At 42.9% G+C, this 24,980-nt stretch overlaps 1 protein-coding gene across 2 annotated transcripts in view; it reads left to right on the top strand.

Moving 5' to 3' along the window:
• The first annotated feature begins 12,853 nt into the window (after nucleotides 1–12,853).
• The window catches only part of LOC139566191 (glutaminase kidney isoform, mitochondrial-like), a 24,508-nt gene continuing 12,381 nt past the window's right edge, over nucleotides 12,854–24,980 (top strand). Inside the window, exons 1-7 of one of the 2 annotated variants that reach the window (XM_071387209.1) lie at nucleotides 12,854–13,318; nucleotides 17,801–17,891; nucleotides 18,361–18,479; nucleotides 20,691–20,820; nucleotides 20,937–21,016; nucleotides 21,313–21,476; nucleotides 22,922–22,980. In XM_071387209.1, the coding sequence (XP_071243310.1) occupies nucleotides 12,999–13,318; nucleotides 17,801–17,891; nucleotides 18,361–18,479; nucleotides 20,691–20,820; nucleotides 20,937–21,016; nucleotides 21,313–21,476; nucleotides 22,922–22,980 (963 nt within the window). In that variant the 5' untranslated portion in view covers nucleotides 12,854–12,998. Of the gene's footprint in view, nucleotides 13,319–17,794; nucleotides 17,892–18,360; nucleotides 18,480–20,690; nucleotides 20,821–20,936; nucleotides 21,017–21,312; nucleotides 21,477–22,921; nucleotides 22,981–24,980 lie in introns of both variants that reach the window. The other variant, XM_071387208.1, reaches the window with a different exon arrangement.

The following is a 24,980-nucleotide window of genomic DNA, read 5'->3' as shown; positions in this document are numbered from 1 at the left end:
GTTTACTTAGTGCAAAAGACGGTTGCGTTGTTTTTCTTCGTCAGTTGAGTTTTTAGTAATTTCGCTCTTGGTTTTTGAGATATTTTCATCATTGCAGCATCAAGAGTTTTGTCCTTGGAGCCTCTCATTTTGAATTTATTTTTAGCATTGTCAAAATCTGACTGGTGGACACAGATTCGTTTAACCCTGCATAACTGGCCATATGGTAGGCCATTCTTGAGGGGAAGGGGATGCATACTATCGGCACATAGCAAGGTATTGCGCTCTGTGGGCTTTGTGTATAAGTCTGTCTGTGTAATGCATCATTCTCTTTGATAATTCATAAGTCCAGGTAGTTTTTTTTTCTCTCATCAGTCTGCATGATGAATTTGAGGTATTCAGAGCTCTCGTTTAGTAGAGTTTGGAATTCATTTAGTTCCTGCTGACTTCCTTCCCAGAGCACAAAGACATCATCTATGTATCTCTTCCATAGAAGTATTTTAGAAAGTAAGGGGTGTGTCTCTGTTTTATAAAGGAATGCTTCTTCAATTTGTCCCACATACAGGTTTGCATAGTTGGGGGGGAAAGGGGAGCCCATGGCTACACCCTGAATTTGAAGGGAAAAGTCTGACTGAAAGACAAAGTAGTTATGGGATAATACCAGTTTAGTAAATTGTAAGACGCAATCATTGGATGGAGCAAGGGTAGAGTCTCTCTGCTGAAGGAAGTGTTGTAGCGCCTGCAAGCCTCCTGTGGGATGTTAGTGTACAAGCTCTCCACATCAAAAGTGCCCAGTAGGATGCCCTCTGGTATCCTTCCTAATGGGAACTGAAACTTGGATTAGCTAACCCAATGTGCCATTGGAACACAGAAGTGATGGTTGCTGATAATGGGAATCTGTACGCCTATTAGATATTCCATAAAAAATCAGCCGTTTCCAGCTACAATAGTCATTTACAACCTTAACAATGTCTACACTGTATTTCTGATCAATTTGATGTTATTTTAATGGACAAAAAAAAAAAAATTTGAAAGAAAATAAGGAAATGTCTAAGTGACCCCAAACTTTCAAACGGTAGTATGTGTGTACATACAGTGGGGCAAAAAAGTATTTAGTCAGCCACCAATTGTGCAAGTTCTCCCACTTAAAAAGATGAGAGAGGCCTGTAATTTTCATCATAGGTACACTTCAACTATGACAGACAAAATGAGAAAAAAAAATCCAGAAAATCACATTGTAGGATTTTTAATGAATTTATTTGCAAATTATGGTGGAAAATAAGTATTTGGTCAATAACAAAAGTTTATCTCAATACTTTGTTATATACCCTTTGTTGGCAATGACAGAGGTCAAACGTTTTCTGTAAGTCTTCACAAGGTTTTCACACACTGTTGCTGGTATTTTGGCCCATTCCTCCATGCAGATCTCCTCTAGAGCAGTGATGTTTTGGGGCTGTTGCTGGGCAACACGGACTTTCATCTCCCTCCAAAGATTTTCTATGGGGTTGAGATCTGGAGACTGGCTAGGCCACTCCAGGACCTTGAAATGCTTCTTACGAAGCCACTCCTTCGTTGCCCGGGCGGTGTGTTTGGAATCATTGTCATGCTGAAAGACCCAGCCACGTTTCATCTTCAATGCCCTTGCTGATGGAAGGAGGTTTTCACTCAAAATCTCACGATACATGGCCCCATTCATTCTTTCCTTTACACGGATCAGTCGTCCTGGTCCCTTTGCAGAAAAACAGCCCCAAAGCATGATGTTTCCACCCCCATGCTTCACAGTAGGTTTGGTGTTCTTTGGATGCAACTCAGCATTCTTTGTCCTCCAAACACGACGAGTTTAGTTTTTACCAAAAAGTTATATTTTGGTTTCATCTGACCATATGACATTCTCCCAATCTTCTTCTGGATCATCCAAATGCTCTCTACCAAACTTCAGACGGGCCTGGACATGTACTGGCTTAAGCAGGGGGACACGTCTGGCACTGCAGAATTTGAGTCCCTGGCGGCGTAGTGTGTTACTGATGGTAGGCTTTGTTACTTTGGTCCCAGCTCTCTGCAGGTCATTCACTAGGTCCCCCCGTGTGGTTCTGGGATTTTTGCTCACCGTTCTTGTGATCATTTTGACCCCACGGGGTGAGATCTTGCTTGGAGCCCCAGATCGAGGGAGATTATCAGTGGTCTTGTATGTCTTCCATTTCCTAATAATTGCTCCCACAGTTGATTTCTTCAAACCAAGCTGCTTACCTATTGCAGATTCAGTCTTCCCAGCCTGGTGCAGGTCTACAATTTTGTTTCTGGTGTCCTTTGACAGCTCTTTGGTCTTGGCCATAGTGGAGTTTGGAGTGTGACTGTTTGAGGTTGTGGACAGGTGTCTTTTATACTGATAACAAGTTCAAACAGGTGCCATTAATACAGGTAACGAGTGGAGGACAGAGGAGCCTCTTAAAGAAGAAGTTACAGGTCTGTGAGAGCCAGATATCTTGCTTGTTTGTAGGTGACCAAATACTTATTTTCCACCATAATTTGCAAATAAATTCATAAAAAATCCTACAATGTGATTTTCTGGATTTTTTTTTCTCATTTTGTCTGTCATAGTTGAAGTGTACCTATGATGAAAATTACAGGCCTCTCTCATCTTTTTAAGTGGGAGAACTTGCACAATTGGTGGCTGACTAAATACTTTTTTGCCCCACTGTACATACATACATGCATACACACACTCACAGTTGAAGTTGGAAGTTTACATACACCTTAGCCAAATACATTTAAAATCCGTTTTTCACAATTCCTGACATTTTAATCCTAGTAAAAATTCCCTGTCTTAGGTCAGTTAGGATCACCACTTTATTTCAAGAATGTGAAATGTCAGAATAATAGTAGAGAGAATGATTTATTTCAGCTTTTATTTCTTTCATCACATTCCCAGTGGGTCAGAAGTTTACATACACTCAATTAGTATTTGGTAGCATTGCCTTTAAATTGTTTAACTTGGGTCAAATGTTTGGGGTACCCTTCCACAAGCTTCCCACAATAAGTTGTGTGAATTTTGGCCCATTCCTCCTGACAGAGCTGGTGTAACTGAGTCAGGTTTGTAGGCCTCCTTGCTCGCACACACTTTTTCAGTTCTGCCCACAGATTTTCTATAGGATTGAGGTCAAGGCTTTGTGATGGCCACTCCAATACCTTGACTTCGTTGTCCTTAAGCCATTTTGCCACAACTTTTAAAGTATGCTTGGGGTCATTGTCCATTTGGAAGACTCATTTGCAACCAAGTTTTAACTTCCTGACTGATGTCTTGAGATGTTGCTTCAATATATCCACATACTTTTCTTGCCTCATGATGCCATCTATTTTGTGAAGTGCACCAGTCCCTCCTGCAGAAAAGCACCCCCACATCATGATGCTGCCACCCCCGTGCTTCACGGTTGGGATGATGTTCTTCGGCTTGCAAGCCTCCCCCTTTTTCCTCCAAACATAACGATGGTCGTTATGGGCAAACAGTTCTATTTTTGTTTCATCAGACCAGAGCACATTTCTCCAAAATTGTACTATCTTTGTCCCCATGTGCAGTTGCAAACCATAGTCTGGCTTTTCTATGGCGGTTTTGGAGCAGTGGCTTCTTCCTTGCTGAGTGGCCTTTCAGGTTATGGCGACATAGGATTCGTTTTACTGTGGATATAGATACCTTTGTACCTGTTTCTTCCAGCATATTCACAAGGTCCTTTGCTGTTGTTCTGGGATTGATTTGCACTTTTAGCACCAAAGTAGGTTAATCTCTAGGAGACAGAACGCGTCTCCTTCCTGAGTGGTATGACGGCTGCTTGGTCTCATGGTGTTTATACTTGGGTACTATTGTTTGTACAGATGAACGTGGTACCTTCAGGCGTTTGGAAATTGCTCCCAAGGATGAACCAGACTTGTGAAGGTCTACAATTTTTTTTTCTGAGGTCTTGGCTGATTTATTTTGATTTCCCCATGATGTCAAGCAAAGAGGCACTGAGTTTGATGGTAGACCTTGAAATGCATCCACAGGTACACCTCCAATTGACTCAAATGATGTCAATTAGCCTATCAGGAGCTTCTAAAGCCATTACATCATTTTCGGGAATTTCCCAAGCTGTTTAAAAGGCTGTCAATTTAGTGTATGTTAACTTCTGACACACTGGAATTGTGAAACAGTGAATTATAAGTGAAATAATCTGTCTGTAAACAATTGTTGGAAAATTACTTGTGTCATGCACAAAGTAGATGTCCTAACCGACTTGCCAAAACTATAGTTTGTTAACAAGAAATTTGTGGAGTCGTTGAAAAACGAGCTCTAATAACTCCAACCTAAGTGTATGTAAACTTCCGACATCAACTGTATATACATACAAATATATACAGTACCAGTCAAAGTTTGGACACACCTACTCATTCCAGGGTTTTTATTTATTTTTACTATTTTCTACATTGTAGAATAATAGTGAAGACATCAAACTATGAAATACCTCATATGGAATCATGTAGTAACCAAAAAAGTGTTAAACATATACAAATATATTTGAGATTTCAATATAGCCACCTTTTGCCTTGATGACAGCTTTGCACAAGTTCCTTACACTGATTGAGAAAAAAATAAGAAGTATTTGAGTTTAACCACTATTTATTGTATCATTTGATCTTATTTGAATAAAAGGAAAAATGCCATTCTTGAACATGGGGTGAGACATTTTTGCTAATCTGCTAGAAAAACCATTCAGATTTAAGTATACCTGACGCATTTAGTGAGAGGTCTGTTTTATTATTTCTGCCCTCCAAATTCATATTCATTATTTAAATAGGCCCGTTTTTAATTTTGTCTGCCTTGCCATTCCAAATCAAATTGTATATATTTTTTTCTCATGTAATAAATAAAAAAAGGTTGTTAGGTGTAGGCAAGACCATAAGCAAATAGGTAAACTGCGATATGACAATAGTTAATCTGATTTCCCCCCCCCCCCCCACAAATAGAAGGCTATTTTACTTTTCATGGTAGCAAGATCTTATCTATCTTTCAATTAAAAATGTATTGTAGTGAGAATTTCTTTCTTTCGGCATATGTATACCGAGTATGTCCACATCACCGTCAGACCATTTTATTGGTAAACTACACAGTAATGTGAAAGTTGTATTTTTATTTTTGCCGATATTGGACAACCTTGTTTTACTCCTCTTGACAGTTTAAAACTTTCTGAGAAGTAGCCATTATTTACTATTTTACACCTAGGGTTACTATACATAACTTTATCCCATTTTATAAGATTCTTCAAAATGTAAATATTCCTGGCATTTATATATCAATTCCAGTTGTACTTTATCAAAAAGGCTGTAACGTAACAAAATGTTGAAAAAGTCAAGGGGTCTGAATACTTTCCGAATGCACTAAGTCCCATGGCATTATTTTTATATTATTGGATTTTGTAATAAGAATAATATAATTGAACTTAGCTGAATAAAATAAAGGATATTTTTCCCATTCCGGCGCGAGTGCATATGAAGTGACTTTGTTGAGCGTAAAAGTGATCACTTGAAACAGGGTCCTATATCCTAGATGTATAGTTATTTGGCAACTTTAGTTGTCAAAGATACGAACCTTAATGTCGTATAAATCGAAACATATATGATGCAACTAGTGATGATTTGAGGATGCTTGTGCGCTGTTCCTTGCTTCAGGCTACACAGCTGTTCTCTCATCAAGTGATCATATTTTCACCCGTCAGACTATTCTCAATTGAATCTTAATTTTTTTTTATTTACAATGGCCCATTAATATATGTCATCCACATGCACTCTAATAGCGAATGGAGGCTGCATGCTTTGCCGCCAGCCCGTTTTTCAATGATGCCCGGTAGCCTACTTTGGTTTTATAGGGTAGATGTGCTTAATGAATATGAGAAGCAGGGAAATTTAATTTAAAAACACTTTCACGCCACGCATCGACTGCTGTTTGAGGAACATGCTCTCGCTGCGACACGGGTGATATTCTGCCCAAACTGTATGCCATGGGCTCCAACCCTGTTCCTGCAGCTACCTAGTGCTTAATATGGGGAACCAAGAACCAATCTGTTCTGGAACAAATTGACAGCCCCTCTGCACACTCAAAAAAGGAATTAAGGAGAGCGAGGAGGAGATGGAAACGCACAGTGGTGAGATATTCTGTATAGCTAAAGGTAATGTCACCCCCCAAAAATTATTATGGAAATATAAAAAATGCCCTATTACTACGCTATTCAAAATCAAATTCGCTGTAATTGTAGGCTACCTGTAAGCCGCCCTTGCACAATCAATGAACCAAAAGCATCCCCTAGGGCTATACGTTCTCTCCCAGACTCGTGGATAGACATTCTGGACTTGGGCTCATAAGCCTATGAGTATGCATAAAACATAAGATCTAATGTGCTTATTGGTGTTTTCAATGAATCATCACCTTAGAAAGTGCTGTCCATTTCGTTGTTAGGCTTGGAAACAACATCCACAACGACCATGTTTCACACTCAGTTTCAACCTGCTGTTGAACTCCTTTCTTCAAATGGATCATCACAGTGAGGTGAGTTTTAAAAGCATGATACTGTTTTGATAAGTGTTTGAAGTCATTTTCGATTGCATTGATGTCAGTGGTTAGAGGGACAATAGAGCCCTGTGTACCAGGCTATTAGGACCTGATGATTGTTAGCAAGTTGGGTACTACCAAAGCATGTCCAGAGTGCATAAGAGGAGATTACCGTGACTCAAAAGTCACATGGAATTTTACTGCCGACATGACTCATGACTGCCGGTGTGGCAGTGAAAAGGTCACTGCAACTGCCCAAGGGGTGGTCCCACATGCCAAAATGCAAATCTCCCATTAGGAAATTCCTTAGAACAGTGCCAAAGAGGTAGCCTAGTGGAATGAGCCCTTCCGGCCTGTAACCATTGATATTATATTTTGCAATACAATAGCCGCCATATCCAAAGATGTCCATTAATGAGGTAGGGGGCCTCCCCTTCCAGGGAGGTGCCCAAAAAACACAGGGGTTGACCTTTTAGTGGTCTTCCCACTACAGTCACCTGGACCCCAGAGTTCAGTGCAAAGTGAAACTCAGAAGCTGCTGATCCCCCACGAAGAAATCATCCCCTTCAGGATGCGGTTTACCCTCTCGGTCAGGTTGGTCTAAGGATGGTAGTGTCATGACGTTGGCAGTGGGGGTAGGTTTATGACAGTCATAAATACCTCTTTCCCCCTTTTTCTCTCTCCCTACTATAACTGATGTGACATAAGGAAACCCATGGGTTAACATAGAGATTCTGGGTAACATCAGAAGTTGGGGGGAAATGAACTATATTCTGGTAATCCGACCAACTGAACATATGCGGTGGTACTTAAGGTATATTATGTCAGTTCGGTTGCCCTCTGACACATTCTCATCAATGATAGAATGACAAACTCTACTGTGGAAAGTCTAAACCTCAGAGGTATCAGATTCACATGGAATTGTTGTTTAATTCAAATGTTTGAATATGAAATTATTTGTAAAGAGGGGAAATGTAATTTTAGCTTCCAAATGAGAGATCTGGACTTTCATAAGTTTTCCTCTGCTCACAGTGGCCCGCCCCTGTGAAGAGGCATGGGTTATAAACTTTTCAGACACACCCCTCTCCCTCCACTATAAAAGCCATTGACAAGAATATAACTTCCTGTTCCGGGTACGCTAGGATGACGATCCGGTGTCAGAATGGTTCAGATAATAACTATAGATGAAGCCAACATCAGCATGGACTTTGATTGTGAATGGTATGAACTTTGAACTCGTATTCACTACAGAAGTGATATCTCCTAGCCGTTGAGTTAGCAACAGCTAAACGCAGGTTAGGAAGGACAGTCCAAGTATCCCGTCTACTACACACAACGTATCCCGTGACTACCAGAGACATTCTTCAAAGGACAGAGGACTCGGGTTGGCGACACGGTCCATCTACCACCAACCTACTGAAGCGCAGCTCAGAGTAAATATTTATTGCATTCCTTTTCAAATGGGCGGTAATTTAGAATGCATAAGATACTGTATTTACGATAGCACAGCTCGCCTATGTTCCAGTCTCCCGCTCTTTCACTAAAATCCCGCCCCTTTTCTTTGTGTAACAAGCTGTCATATCTATTCCGCCCGCTAGGGACGTTTTTCTGTATGACGTAATTTGTGATCAACTTAGGATTTAATTGTGTATGTGTGTTTCTGTGTGATTAGTTAGGTATTTAGTAAATAAATAATTAAACCCAATTTTGTATTGCTGATTCAACTTGTTAGCCAGGATTCTTGCAGATAATCAAGGACTTACAACTTTCAGATGAGACTGAATAAAATGACAATTAATGTGACTGTTATGGATGTAAAATCTTACAAAATCTTCAAGAGTTTATTCGAAAGATAACAGCTCTATAAATATTCTTTCGTGGTGTCCCTCTCTAGTTAATTCATATTTACATGATTAGTTCAATCAGGTAATATTAATTACGGAGAAATTATTTTATAGAATAGCATGTCATAGCAATTAATCTGGCATAGTCAAAGACACGACAGTAGGCTGTGGTCAGCTTGGCAACTACACCCCAGTAGGTACAGAGCTCTTTGTAGATTCCTGATATGAACTGCAGACCTCAGTCAGAGAGAATTTTGTTTGGAATTTGGAATCTGGTAAAGACCTCCCTTCGCAGAATTAGAGCAATGGTGGATGCAGTGGCTTTGCGGAGGGGAAACAACTCCACCCAATGTGTGTAGTAGTCCACTAACACCAATACAAATTCATCCTGGGTCCCCCGGCTGGGAGGAAAAGGCCCCATTGGGATGGTTCACCATGGTCTGCTGCAGTTTCCCGGCAGGTCAATGTCTGATTTGTATTTCTGGCAGACTTCACACTGCTGTACACCACCACCTCTAATCTTTGGTAGGTCTTGAAGACTCCAAGATGGCCAGTCATGATAAGCTTGGATCATCTAATCAGTCAATGTAGAGGGGATGAAGACGTGGTAATGGGGGCTGTGGTTTCAATCTCTTGGAGTTTTTCGATACACTTTATCCTGAATTATGACTCTTGTGGATCGCAATGATGGCGGCATTATTCTGCTGTGCTCTCCACAAACTCTCATCCAGAGGGAAAGAATCATCCATACACTTAGCGGTAGTGTAAGTGCTGCACAATGGAGGACAGACGTTGGCGGTGTCTGTAATCCGAGAATGGGCATCCGGTACAACATTCAGTTTTCCTTTGCGATACTCAATGATGACGTCGAAGTCTGATAGACCAGCAATAAGACGGCTGCTGGTCTTGCCTGATGCCAGAACCCACTACAGAGCAGCGTGGTCTGTAACAACGGTGAAGACCTTTGCCTCCATGTAGTAGCTCCATTTCTCCAAAACCCAGACCACAGCGAGGCACTCCCATTCAGTCGTTGAATAATACCTCTCGGCGGAATTAAGGGTGTGACTTGCATAGGCAAGAACTTCTTCTGTTCCAGGTCCTGTTTGTTGAGCCAAGACTGCTCCGAGTCCTGTTTGACTTGCATCCGTGTACACTATGAAATTAGAATTCAGGTTAGGTTTCCAAGCACTGGAGGAGTGATGAGTGCTTCAACTGCGCTCTGGCATGCAGGAGTCCATTGGAACTTCACCCCTTAAGGTGGTTGAGTGGTTCGGCAACCTTTGAAAAGTCAGGCACATCTGGGATGTGGGAATTGGGAACTCCTGCAACTTTTGCTGGATCTGCATTGATACCTTTTGCATTAACCACATGACCAAGGAACTTGAGCTCCGGTAAGCAGAAATTAAATTTCTTCGAGTTCAGGGTCAAGCCTGCATCCTTTAGTCTATTGCAGACTGATTGTATGTCTTGCAGATTATCAGTGACAGAGGAGTAGATCATGATGCCATCCAGATACACAAAACATTTTCCCCTCAGATCTCCCAGGACAGTCTCCATCAGTCTTTGGAAGGTTGCTGGAGCATTCTTCAAACCAACAGGCATTACTTTAAAGGAGTACAAACCAGCAGGGGTGACGAAGGCAGTCTTGTCCTGACTGGCGGGATCCATTGCCACCTGCCAATATCCGCTGTTCAGATCCAGATTACTGAAGATTGTTGCTCCTGACAGAGATTCCAGTATGTCATTGATGTTTGGTAGAGGGTAGGCATCGCTTTCTGTTATGGCATTCGGCTTCCTGTAATCTACACAGAATCGATATCCACCATCTTTCTTTGGAATCAGGACAACCGGGGAAGCCCATCCGGAAAAGGAAGGTTCCACAACTCCATTAGCCAACATGTTCTCGAGGTATTCATTGAGAATCACCAGTTTGGCAGTGGACAACCTGTTGGGATGCTGCTTAATGGGGACTTCATGCCGGGTATACATTTTGTGTTTGAAGACTGTTGTACGGCTGAATGTAAGAGTACAGACCTCACCGTTCAACGCCAACATCTGGGATAGCTGCCACCTCTCATCATCTGACAGACATGCCTTTTCCACTGCTTGTTTGATGTAGAAATCAGCATCAGGTTTGTTTTTGCTCTCGAATAGGGGGGTGGGGGGGTACGGCCGTAATCAGTGTAATAGCCGGGTTCTCTGGCTTCACTGTTGGAACTTGGTTTTGTCTTTTCTTTGTATTTTCTCTGTCTTTGTCATTCTCTTCGCCTTTGTCTTGACCTAGCCGGGACTCTGGATAGTGTAGCAGGCTCCAGCCTGAACTCAGTGCATTTTCAGAGTGAAATGGATGTGGCCAGGAATTGTCAGAGCGCAGGCGATAGGATGGTTCAGATATTGAGATGGTCAGTCCACTGAATAATATGAAGTCCAGACCAAGGGCTACAGCAAATGCAAGGCTCAGATCTGCAAGAATAGCCGCAGTAAGGTTAATAATCTCATCATGCAGATTTATTTTCATATCAATCCAGGCCAAGGGAGTGGTAGATTCTCCATTGGCCAAGTACAATGGGCCTTCCTCCCTGGTTTGAAGCTCCTCATGAGGTAATGCCATGTTTTGCCACAGCGCTCCTGCATCAGGATGTAAGTTGCTACTCTGTCGATTATGGCCTTCCCTCTCCAGTTCCTAACAGTCAGAGGAACCAACAGTTGTTGCGGAATAGGAATAAGACAGCTAGTTGAGCTGTCTGAAGCCGGGCTCCAGCCGACCCAATTGTATGCAAGCCACCACGCCTTTCTAGACTGTCGGTCTTCTGTCCTTTCTGACCTTTTTTTGAATCCTGACGCTGGCCATAGACGGGGCAAAAACCTGGAGGATGTTGGACTTTACACCTCCAGCACATCACTGGACTTTTGTCTTGGTTCTTGGGCACAAACGGCTGAGACAGTTTAGCCCCAGGAGAGTTGTTGGGATACCGGGATGAGGGAACAGGGTTTGGAGGTGGTGCTTCCAGTCATTCTCAAACTGAGTCCAAAGACACACCAGATCATCCAGATTCTGAACACGTTCCCGAAGTTGACTGGCAAGGCGGGGAGCCATGTTTTTAAGAATGAGTTTGACCATCTCATGCTCAGTAATGTCAGCCTTCCATCTCCTACATAGAACTCGATAGGAGAAGGCAAAGTCCCGTATTGGCTCCGCTTCACCCTGGACTCTGTTACGAAACCTTTCCGCCAGTTAATCCTCATAGTCCTCTGAGAGGAATATATATTTTTTAACTCAGCCCGTGAACATGTCAACCTGGGAGATCTCCCTCCATTCTCTTACTATACCATGGAGAACACTGCGGAGGGTGGCAAGAACCTCCCAAGTCTATAATGGGCCAGAGAAAGGAAATCATTACTCTTAGATAGGAAAAACAGCCAATCAACATCTCCTGGGTTGCCAAAAGTGGGGGAAAGGTAGTTTAATAGGGAGGGAGCTCTCTAGAGGAGGCATGACCGTGGCAAGGGGTCTTGGGGAAACGGGAGTTCTGTTGTTTAACAGTATCTTCAGAGGGGTTTTTGTGGTGCTACCTGTTCCTATTCCCTCAATGGCAGAGCCTGAGGCAGAGGTAAACCCTGAGGGAGGTACAGAGGATTTGTCCAGAAGGGAAAGCACTGCATTACCTCTTGGTCCAGCTCCTCCAGTTGAAGGTCTGTGGCCTTCTGTGCTTTTTCCATCTCATTAGAGGTGTCCTTTTGTGACTGTTCAATCAAAAATCGTAGTTCCCCTGTGGGAGACTTCTTCATGTCCTCCACAACATCTTTCAGATAAGCACAAATTCCCTTCACTGACGACTCTGCTCTGTTTTTGTTCCTCCTCAAGATAGGTTATGACTAGATGATGGTTAGTTTCTATAAGTGTTTTGAAACTTTGCATTTTCCCTTGAACGTCCTGCTTCAGAGAATCTTCAAAGTAATTTCCTATTTTTGTATGTGGACCTGACAGAGACAATGGAATATTTTCAATGTTTTGAAAGTTGAATTTTTTTACTTTGGAATTTCAATTTAAAAGCTCTAATCATTGCAATGTCATTATTTCATAATGCATTTAATGTAAAATGTTTTTTATCGAATCAAAACCAAGGCGACATCAAAAAGCACAAATTGATCAGCACTAATGTCAGTCACATCATAGAGGAAGAGGGGGACCAACTCTCCGGAAAATCTGGTTAGGCGGGAGCTAGACAGCCCGCCATGCCGATTTGTGGACAACGACTCCCATTGTTAGGGCGGCGGAGGGACATGTATATTCATAATCTTTTGTCACATTCACCCGGTACATTTGACGCCATGATGCACTGGAAATTAGCATGAATGACAGCCAACAAGACCAGCCAATCGGAGGATGATTTACGCGCTAGCAGGAGCCAATGGGAGTCGAGTTGGGCGTGAATGAGAGGTTTTGTCCACAAGAACACATTTGAGAATCGTGACTCACTGACTGAACCGTTCATCACGACTAAGACCCAACGCATTAGGGAGATATTGCTTCATATTTATTCAATATCTAGCTAGCTGAGTTATAAACAGCCTCCACTATTTAGCTTGATAGGATTGACATGTTACATTTCCGGTCTTCGGTAGTGCTTAAGGAGTTGTTTCAATCTAACCTGAAGCGCCCTTTGACAGGTATCGCCAGAATGACATCACCATCAGTCGCGTATTGCTTTAGCACCGCCTGTGCAGATGTCAGATCCGTGACCAAAGTAAAGTGTCTCCAGCATGCGGTTGGATGGAGAGCTACGCCATACACTACCGCCCACGGAACTCGGAACCTCTCCACCAAGAGCGATGACGGTTCGGTGCCACCGCCAACGGACACCAAACATGTCACCGCCACCAGCAATGAAACTGCCACCAAAGAGGCAGCTGCCGAGAAGTGAGTACCGTTAGCTAGCCGGTACAGCTGATAAAGCTATTAAATTATATTTACGGAGGGAGGGGGGGGGGGGGTTCTTAACGTTCTATCCAGAATAATCCCATGGACTGAGTCTAGCAAGCTAGATTGATTTCTCATGAACTTCAATAAATTATGCGGACCTCATTTGTCTCGAGATGTTGTTAACCTGGCCTGTGTGTCCTGACAGTTTCAGTTCTGAAGAGTCCAGAGACCCATATTACATCAGTCCCGCACACCTGTCCTGGCCTCATACAGCGTCTTTGCTTTTGGTGTTGATACAGCTCGGAGGATGCATGCATAGGCCTCGCACCTCATCAAATACATCAAGCAGAAAAGCTTCTTCCAGGGAACTGTTGGTGAATGTCACACAAGCTCCCTTTATGGGCCTAGATCTACGTTCATTTAGTCATTTCATTTAGAAGGTTATGCATTTGGGATGATACGAAATGATCATGTCTATGAAATGGCACTGTTATAATATTATTATAACAGTAATAGCCTGTAATAACATGACTATAGAACAGTCTATATCTGGCAGGAATAATTGTATAGCCAGGTACGCTCCTTCAGGCCTTAGCCTATATCAGAAAGGGGTTTTCATTTTTTTCATCAATGACACCTAGAGGTCGGTCATCAAGCTGTGTTTGTATTGTTTGCTCTAGAGAAAGCTCTCCATCTGTTCTCTCTGTTATGAGTATCATTCTACTTCAATACTGAACAGCCTCTCTCATTCTATACTTTCTATATAGCATGGTAATAGTGGCATGATAATAACAATTTGTTGGGTGTTTCAACAACTTGTATGTTTCCCGGACACATCTCTACATTGGAAGTCTCCATTTGAGTTGGCATATCATGATTATCTTATCAGATAGTGAGTGTTTGTTCTCGTCGTGTTAGGCCAGCTGATAAGGTAGGCTATTTGTTTACCTCCCTCCTCTGCCAAAGGCAACTGTCCAATATTAGTGCTGTCCGTGGTGGCAGGGACCACTTTGCTATTTAGAAAGACCTTGGTAAAGGGTAGGCTATTGAATGTCCATTATGAGCAAATCATTTGATCTAATCTCCTCTCAGCCAATCTTGCAGGAGTCAGACACTTTAGAATCCTGGAAGTCTATTACCATGGAGACAGTCTCAGATCTGGCACTGCAGACTGGGCAGAGTGGTGCTTGCTGCATCAGAATGGGTAGAATGGCATTTTGGATCTAGTGTGACAGTCAGTGGGGATTTGGGAATGGGGATGGATGTCATCTAGGGGGCTACCATTTTGGAATTATAATGGGTGTGGCTTTACATAGGCTACAGTGTATTATCCTGATCACTATCTCTTTGACCACGGATCCGTTTCCTAGCATTAAGGCCTAGCTTTAATATGCTTGGTGGGATCTTAGGAATGGAGGGATCTTACACCCAATTTAGATGTGAAATCATTAGGCCATACCAACTAGTCTGATTGGGCTAATGCCCGTTTATTGCATAATTTCTCACTGCAAAAAACATAACAATTCCCTGTTACCAAATCCTGCCCATCCCCTTGTGCAGCTGTCACACGTGGACGTACTATTGCCCCTGTTGGTGGCTTTAATTTGAGCATCATGTCATAGTCACCAATAACTCTTTGACCCTGGGAGAGCTGGTACAGCGAACTGTAATACAGCAGCCCCAGACGGGAACAAGATAAGAGAGTTCTCTCTAGGCCCAGTTTTTAATCATACATAACATTTGATGGCTCATTTTGATTCATTCTCCCACAGAGGGTTACAGGTCCCTCTTCTGAGAAAAACAAAATAGTCACACGATAATGGGGCCAGGAACTCCTGAGTTCACTCATGCATTTTACTGCAGACAGGTGTAGAGTCGACCAGGAATAGTCTCTCTCTGTCACATCCAGTCAGTTTGCTTTTTCACAGACAACAAATGCATCTACTGGTAATGATATGCCTCATTGCCCACAGCTTAGCAGGCACCCTTGTTTTATCCATAGCCAATTTGCTTTAGCTGTTGTCAAACCAGCTGTAGTACATGAATGACAACAACAACATCCTCCGTCAGGGTAGGTTTAATCGCAGATACACAAACCATTAGGCCTGGTCAGTCCAAATGGGTCCTCTGCTGGAAGGTAGCCTAGGTAGACCTATAGCTTTGTGCCTAGAGCAGAATTACCCATGCACAGTCTGGTCACTTTAAAGGTTTTCCCTGGGTTGCATTGTGTTAGCGTGTGCAGCTGCAGCATATTGTGAGTGAATAGAGATGGAGTCCTTCAGACTCTGCCCTGACTCAGATTGATTTTTGCGTTTCCCTCCTGTCAACAGACGATGATCAATGCACTTCGGGCCAATTTACCAGTGACATGTTGGAGGTAGTGAAACCAGGCTGATGAATTGGATCGAATACAAATGGTAGCCAAAATGACTCCCATCAAGTCGGTTAATGTTTGTGTCGGGCGCAAACGTATTCATCAGAGCTCTGCCTTGAAGTTGCAAGCATTTAGGCCTATGACCATGTTATTACTGTCACACATTAATTAAAGAATTATATTTTGCATAGATTGTTCATTTAATTTGGTCACAGTTGAAGTAGTCACGCTGCCTTGAACTCCAGTGTATAAATAGCACAGTAGATGTGACACACTGACTGTAGGCTAGGCTTGGCAGATTTCCCCAAGTATTAATGAGGATCAGTGACACAGCCTAGCCCTCGGCCATTAGTTTCTGGCCTCTAGTTTCTGGCCAGGGATACCAAGCTCTCTTTGCAGGAGAGACCCAAAAGTGGGGCAGGCAGTGTGCTGTTGGAGGCCGAGGGCTAGGCTATGTGGCGGGATCCGTGCAGGCCTTCTGATGAGGCACTCTACGTGCTGCACACAGTTGACCTCACGAAGCTGCATGGAGATACAGATCGAGGCAGTGGAAGGGGAAGAGAGGGGAGGGAGGGAGGAAGGCCAGCTAAGGCTGGGTGAGAATGAATTAATTACCGGAGCATCATCAGCACCAGTCCAGATGCTTCACACCTGCTAATAGCCTGTCTGTTTGGACTTCCTATTATCCTGGGGTGAGGGCAAGGGCTTGGAGACACAAAGCAGAGAGGGTGATGTTTTGTTTTACAGTGTGCTTTGGTGGAAGGGAGTAATGATTTTTCTTCAGGTTCTGCCATGCCATGGTTTTCACTGTTGTTGTGGAGTGTTGGATGCGTCCTAAATATTGAATGTGTTTGTTAATCCATGAATCTGTGTGTCTTGTCAGTAGGTCTATCTGCTTGATGATGATGATGATGATCTATGTCACAGAGTTTGTTCTAATGCCACTCACTTACTCTGCATATTTTCTCTCCTTTTTTCGTTTGATCCGCTTGCTTTGCCTTGGTGTGTAAGTATATGTCTCAATTTATATATTAGTTCTCGTGTAGATGTACTGTGGTGTTTCCAGGCTAAGCCTTGCTGCTGCTGAGTGCTCTCTCTTCAATTCTCTACCTCCAAATGTCCTCAGCCTCTACAAGCGACTGCGCTTAACTTCCCCAGCCGTCCCACCGACTGTTTTTTTCTTGCGTTCCTCTCCGGAAGGCATCAGCAATCCAGAAATGACTCCAGAAATGGACCAATGATCACAATCAAATAGGCCTTATCAAAACATTTGACATGGAAATGATAAATGATCATAATCATTCAAGAGTAGGTCTCAAAACAAACGGATACGGCTTAAACAACCTCCAAACTGGAAGAGATCCTATTAAACAACAACAAACTGAAAGATACGCAGTGTCCGGAGTCTGAGTCATTCCTGGGTAGCAGAAGAGGTAGAGGGTCAAATCCCCTCATCAATCAGTTTTTAAACATTGTGATGTCTTCTTAATCGCTAGGGCAGGCTACGGAGCTGGGTTACTATAGCTCTATTCCCTGTCTGTCCCATGATGCATTGTGGGACTGACATAGCCTGAGCTCCCACCCTCCTCCCTCAGATCCTATTTGGTGTATGGTGAATCATGATGTAATACATACTCCTCGTTTAGGCCTAACTACAGTATTCCTCCCATCTATCTACCTCTAACATTACTGTACTAACTCTCCTCTCCCATAGTGAGTGGAACGGATTTGGAGCTGCTATGCATAATACCAGTCTAAATAGGCCAATGACTCACTTCAAGCCCCCGGCATTAGTTAAAACTTGACGCTATAATTTGTAACTGATATGCAAGTATTTAAATGGACATAAAACTGATTGAAGAGCCATGCCAACAAGATATTGTCTATACAAATTCTCCAAACTCTCCTTGAACTATCTGACTGGTGTTTTGGAAGCAGTGTGCAAACCCTTTCCTTAAAGCTGGGGCTGTAACGTGAAATACTCGCCACCTCTCCTCTACAGTATTATAGCTAGTTAATCCCGGCCCCCTGCTGCAGTTCCCCATTGCCTTTAGAGAACCCTGGCTGCTCCTTACTGTGTGTGTCTGTGTGTGTCCCAGGAGAAGGAAGGCAGGCATCCTGCCCAGTCTGGAGGATTTGCTCTTCTACACCATTGCCGGGGGCGCTGAAAAAATCCCGGCTCACAAATTCACCACAGTGAGTGTCAGGCAAGAGCCAACCAGGCAGCCACATGGTTGGGCCAGCTGGATGGTAGTATAGCAATGGTGCCTGCTGTGTCATGATTACTGCCACAGCCTTATACTGTATATCTGAATATAAGGCTTGTTACTACTCTGGCTGTACCAGGAAGCAATAGCTCACTCATGTATGGCCCCTTGCTTGGGGTGACATTTATAGAATTAGATTCTTGTTAGATTGGAATTAATTATATTTCTATGGTGAAATGTTGATCTCCCTCTATCTGGCACGGAAGAGCAGTTTATTCAATAGGCCTTATTAGTCTTGACACTTTACATTGGATCCCTCTAGAAATATAGCGTACTATACCATTCAATTGCCAAGTTATAACCTTGTTATAAGCATGACAAACATAATAAACGTGTTTGTGAACATGTAATAAACATGATACTCGTCAGCCCCCTGACAAGAGCCATGCTTTCTGCAGGCGCTGAAAGCCACAGGGCTTCGGACCGGAGACCCCCGGCTGAAGGAGTGTATGGAGAACCTGAAAGTCATCATGAAGACCACGTCAGACGGAAACCTGGACCGACACCTCTTCAAGAAGTAAGACAGTCTCGAACTGGGATGTAGAACAGATGCTAGAAGTACTGTTTATCAAGACTTCTTCAAGAAGTAAGACACTAGAGCTGGGATGTAGAACAGAAGCTATAAGTACTGTTTATCAAGACTTCTTCAAGAAGTAAGACACTAGAGCTGGGTTCTATAACAAGTTAGTTCTAGTTCCAAAACACTCTAGACACTAGACCTAGAATAGAAGACTTTAGTGGTCATTTGATATGTCAAGCACCGGTCATCATTTAGTCATTTTTGTGCCTCCTTTATTTGAACACAGTTCATGTAGGCCATAACTTATTCAGGTTCCTTAGAAGTATTTGCTCAATGCATTTCAAGTAATTAATTATTCATAATATTTCAGGCTTTTATAAGGAAGCACGTTATAGACTAGTCCTTTCAGATTGTCAAGGTCATATCAATCCCATTCATTTGAACATATCCTTTTTACAAAAATAGTAAATGCCGATTTTTGTCAAGAGACTCATCTCTACGATCACAAGAACTGTCCTTTCCAGATCAGCTGATATTTGCTTTAAAAAGATTGTTCCTGTTTACAACCCAAGGACATACCATGTGACATAGCACACGTAGCCCAGTGACCGCTTGAGAAACCCCTCTGTAGGCAAGCCACCCTGCAGGATACAGATCACAAGACAACACACTAGGAGCTACACAAACATGCTAGGATGAGCTGCACTAGCTTTGACTGGAAGCCATCTGGGAGGCAACTATTTATAGGCAAGAGAAGCCTATACTGTAAACACACCAGTGGGCGCATACAGTAGCAGGGATAGGACAGGGTAAATAGATATCTGATTTTATACAGTAGCAGGGATAGGACAGGGTAAATAGATATCTGATTTCATACAGTAGCAGGGATAGGACAGGGTAAATAGATATCTGATTTTATACAGTAGCAGGGATAGGACAGGGTAAATAGATATCTGATTTTATACAGTAGCAGGGATAGGACAGGGTAAATAGATATCTGATTTTATACAGTAGCAGGGATAGGACAGGGTAAATAGATATCTGATTTCATACAGTAGCAGGGATAGGACAGGGTAAATAGATATCTGATTTTATACAGTAGCAGGGATAGGACAGGGTAAATAGATATCTGCTTTTATACAGTAGCAGGGATAGGACAGGGTAAATAGATATCTGATTTTATACAGTAGCAGGGATAGGACAGGGTAAATAGATATCTGATTTTATACAGTAGCAGGGATAGGACAGGGTAAATAGATATCTGATTTCATACAGTAGCAGGGATAGGACAGGGTAAATAGATATCTGATTTCATACAGTAGCAGGGATAGGACAGGGTAAATAGATATCTGATTTCATACAGTAGCAGGGATAGGACAGGGTAAATAGATATCTGATTTTATACAGTAGCAGGGACAGGACAGGGTAAATAGATATCTGATTTTATACAGTAGCAGGGATAGGACAGGGTAAATAGATATCTGATTTTATACAGTAGCAGGGATAGGACAGGGTAAATAGATATCTGATTTTATACAGTAGCAGGGATAGGACAGGGTAAATAGATATCTGATTTTATACAGTAGCAGGGATAGGACAGGGTAAATATCTGATTTTATACAGTAGCAGGGACAGGACAGGGTAAATAGATATCTGATTTCATACAGTAGCAGGGATAGGACAGGGTAAATAGATATCTGATTTCATACAGTAGCAGGGATAGGACAGGGTAAATAGATATCTGATTTCATACAGTAGCAGGGATAGGACAGGGTAAATAGATATCTGATTTCATACAGTAGCAGGGATAGGACAGGGTAAATAGATATCTGATTTCATACAGTAGCAGGGATGGGACAGGGTAAATAGATATCTGATTTTATACAGTAGCAGGGATAGGACAGGGTAAATAGATATCTGATTTCATATAACATCTTATGCAAATCTATGAGCTAATTCCTCACAGTTATCTATTCCCTGTATCATGTGTACAATAACAATGTAGTAATATATTCCATTTAGCAGACGCTTTGATCCAAAGCGACTTGCATGCATCGAGTTTCTTATGGATGGTATTGAACCCGTGACCCTGGCGTTGCAAGTGCCATGCTCTACCAACTGAAGCACACAGGACTCCATGTGTTACACTAGTCATAAGGAGACTCTGGTACCTAACATAAAGACCACTGTCACCTTTTCTCATCCCAGGTGTGTCCAGAGCAACATCGTGCTGCTCACCCAGGCCTTCAGGAAGAAGTTTGTTATCCCCGACTTTGTGTCCTTCGCCTCCGAAATCGACGCGCTCTATGAGAATGCCAAAAACCTGGGAGGGGGACAGGTGGGTGAGGGAGAGGCCCCGGGGTCAGTGAGACGGCATGGTGATGATCCTTTCCTGATTAAATGCCCATGGGGAATGGTAAGGGTTGATATGTTGCCTTCTGTTTTGTTGTGTAGGTGGCTGACTACATTCCCCAGCTGGCAAGGTTCAGCCCGGACCTCTGGGCCGTGTCCATATGCACTGTGGATGGACAAAGGTACAGTAGCTATAGTCATGTTTAACATGCAGTAAACATGTAGTAGCCTACATTTGTATTTCTACAGTTAACTGTACTGACGTATAGTGTTCCTGTCAAACTGCTTACAGCAGCATTGTGACAATGTCACACACTGTAAAGTAGCTAATTAGTTACCCTACATAACGAGACATTCATTCATATTGTTCAAATTTGCCTTTGCTTATTGCCTTTATCTCCTGGTTCTCTCCCCACTCATCCCCTCTCTCCATCCCTTCCTCTCTCTCCATCCCCTTCTCTCTCTATCCCTTCTTTAGACACACAGCGGGGGACACCAAAGTCCCGTTCTGCCTGCAGTCGTGTGTAAAGCCTCTGAAGTACGCCATCGCCGTGCACGACCACGGGACAGAGTATGTGCACCGTTTCATCGGCAAAGAGCCCAGCGGCCTGCGCTTCAACAAACTGTTCCTCAACGAGGAAGGTGAGGGTCGCACGTAATAGAGATATAAAATACTAGAGTGGCCGGTGTCATAAAACCGACAGAGGTTCAGAATGAGATTCTGTAATTCTATGGTCGCAGGCAGCACCAGTCTGTCTGGAGCTCCACTGCTCGCTGTGTGGCTGTTCATTTCACACGCAGAACTGACAACAGAGGTGTTAGTCACAGTGCTGCTTAGGTGGTCCTGTTTTACGTCAAACCTAGCATACCCTGTGAAAAGATATTGTCCTTTCATAGAATAGTTTATTTCTTGTATACATACATTGGACAAGGCAGTTGTCCGGGTTGATTAATTGAGAGAAACTAGTCCCTCTGGGTGGGTTGTCATGTGATTCAATGCAAGGTGATCCAGCCTGTGGTGCAGTCTGTTGCCATGGTAGTGTTATGTAATCTTAATGAGAGGTGTTGGTGCAGCCGGATAGAATCAGTCCATCGGCTCTCTATGTCCATCGGCTCTCTATGTCCATCGGCTCTACTCAACCTGCAATAGTCTACGTAGACCTGGAGAAGAACACCAACCTCATGTATCATGTCTTTGATAAGATCTTAGTTTAAAGCTGGAATCGGTACTTGGTGAAACGGCCACGTCCGTTTTGCTATATTACAACGAAGTTACTTCGAACACTGTTTTATTCCCTCGGACATCGTATGCAATGTCATTTATTATTTTTACCACGGAGGATCCTCTCCTCCGTCTCATCAACGAAACAAATGCAATAACAACTGTGCTGGCTTGAACGGTGTCAATGCTTCACCTTCTGTGGATGTCAGCTTCAAGTATGAAGCGCATGCAGCAGCTGTATGGAGAGTTGTCAAGCTCTCTCAAATCAAGCCGTGTCTGTTTCAAATCAAATCAAGGCAATGTAACTCATTGCTCCGATTGCTGTGTTGGTTTGGTAAAGGATGCTGTCTGAGCGCTGTAGATTGTGACTCGGGTTTAGTACAGGGTTTCAGTAAATCCCAGGTCGGTTTTGGTTGTTGGCCGTGTTATCTAATCAGTTTAGGCAACCTGCTAGCAGTGGTAGGAATGTTGCTGTTTTTTCTTTTGTGTGATTGCATAAGAAGATTAAAGGGTTTAGGGGAAGGGAAGGGGAAGTGGCGTAACACAACAGACCTACAGTACAGCTAGTACTGAGCTGTGAGTGCATGGCTATGTACCTCAATATCACTAGTCTGGTCTCTAGACTACAAAGGCAGCTGTGGTGCCATCAGCATTCATTCATTATCCATCTGATTTGTTATTCTGCTAATTTCCACACTTCAAGTTCAAAGTTACATGATCTTTGGGCATATTTGCTTCTAACATTGAATGTGTTACGTAATGTGTGGTGATTGTGCAGGAACTGTAACCTTGCTGTGTATGAACGTATACTCTGTCCACTGCATTTGTAAACATGTTATAATGTAATATACACTGATTTCCACAGATAAACCACATAACCCTATGGTTAACGCCGGTGCTATTGTGTGCACGTCCCTCCTAAAGGTAAATAACATTTGAATTTCAGATAATAATGTATGTTTTTTTGGGGGGGGGGTGGACATTTGTTAAAAAAAATGTCGAACCATGCCTTTGTTCAGTACAGTGTGTAGTTGTACCAATAGTAGGCTACATAAAACATTAGGTCAATTCTGTACGTACCTCGTTACTTCTGGAGTGACAAAGTTGCATTGAATTACATTTTAAATCAATTAAATAACAGGGGGGGACTTCATTGCTTTAGCCAGATTACAGGTTTGTACTGTATATGGAGAGATTAAGACTATAGATCATCCCGCTGAAAGGGGATTTGTTTGGTGAAAGCATCAGTGAGCTGCCTGCCTCTCAGTTATGCACATAGCCCATGCAGTACACACAAGGCTGAGTTTGTGTGAGACAGCGCTAGCGTGTCAGGCAACGGGCCTCAGATTGGTCTAACCAGCCCAGCCATATAGATCAAGAAATACATTTAATCATGGGTAAAACTGCTTTGGTATATGAATGAAAGATCAATATGTGGGTGTGTTTCTGTGCATCCGTCACCTGCTTAAATCTTATGTCTTTGACCAGGTAGAGGCAAAGCCAACCGGGCTGGCTATTGGCTGAGAGGAGTAGAACATCTTTGCTATTGGCTATTAGTCAGGAAATGGCTTATTGGGCCTCCCGAGTGGTGCAGTGGTCTAAGGCACTGCATCGCAGTGCTAGCTGTGCCACTAGAGATTCTGGGTTAGAGTCCAGGCTCTGTCACAACCGGGAGACCCATGGGGCGGCGCACAATTGGCCCGGCGTCGTCTGGGTTAGGGGAGGGTTTGGCCGGCAGGGATGTCCTTGTCCCATCGCGCACTAGCGACTCCTGTGGCGGTCCGGGCGCAGTGCATGCTGACACGGTCACCAGGTGCACGGTGTTTCCGCCGACACATTGGTGCGGCTGGCTCCTGGGTTAAGTGGGCATTGTGTCAAGAAGCAGTGCGGTTATGTTTCAGAGGACACACGGCTCTCGACCTTCGCCTCTCCCGAGTCCATAAGGGAGTTGCGGTGATGAGACAAGACTGTAACTACCAATTGGATACCTCGAAATTGGGGAGAAAAAGGGGTAAAAGAAACAAAAAATAAATAGGTTACTGTATGAGAGCAGTGAGAGGAGTAGAACATCTTTGCTATTGGCTATTAGTCAGGAAGTGATGTTAGAAATAGCTTACTATATGGGAGCAGTGCACCCTCTGCTGCTGAAACTGTGATGAATTCTCTGTGTGTTTATTGTGCGATATTGTAGGGTAAAACACATTCACCTCCAATGCGTTGTAGGTGCCTCGCTGAAGACTAGAACCAAGAGGGGACACATACATGTATGTTGTGTGCATAAGTCTTCTGTAGTGTTGTCACTACATAACCCACCACCAGCCCATTTATCATATCAACGTGAGGAACTACGCTTGTATAATACTAAACTTTCAACAATCACATACCGTAAGCTAAGCTAATGATACAAACTACTACAGTACTTATTTCTCTGCAGAAATGAGGTTTCATCTCCAATAATTAGTGGCTGCAACCTACTGCAGATACCTTTTCTCTTCCTGTATGTAGCCAAAGCCCATATCTACAACTGTCTGTCTTAGAATGAAGACAGTGTAGGCACTACATTATCACCTTCAAAACAAGACTAGCACTTTAATCCATATTTCAACGTAACATGGCATATGGACCCAGATAGATGAGGCCTGGCTACTCATCAATCTCAACCACAACCAAGCCAAGTTACTGAATGACGCCTTGAGTTTTCCTGTCTGGTTTGATTTGGGGTTGAACTCTGATGGAAAGGTGCCGTATGATTATCCTGTCTAAGAGTTTATAGGAATAACACCTATAAGGAGTAACAACTATATAGTAATTAATGTTAACAAACTTATGTTTTTGGGACTTGTGTATCATACTGTACACTATGTACTCTATGGTACATAGTACAGTACACAAAATATTACACCTAGTGATATACAGATGTAGGA

The sequence above is a fragment of the Salvelinus alpinus genome, chromosome 38 (genome assembly GCF_045679555.1).
Source record: "Salvelinus alpinus chromosome 38, SLU_Salpinus.1, whole genome shotgun sequence".
Taxonomy (NCBI): Eukaryota; Metazoa; Chordata; class Actinopteri; order Salmoniformes; family Salmonidae; genus Salvelinus; species Salvelinus alpinus.
This window is presented reverse-complemented; position numbering and strand designations above follow the sequence as displayed.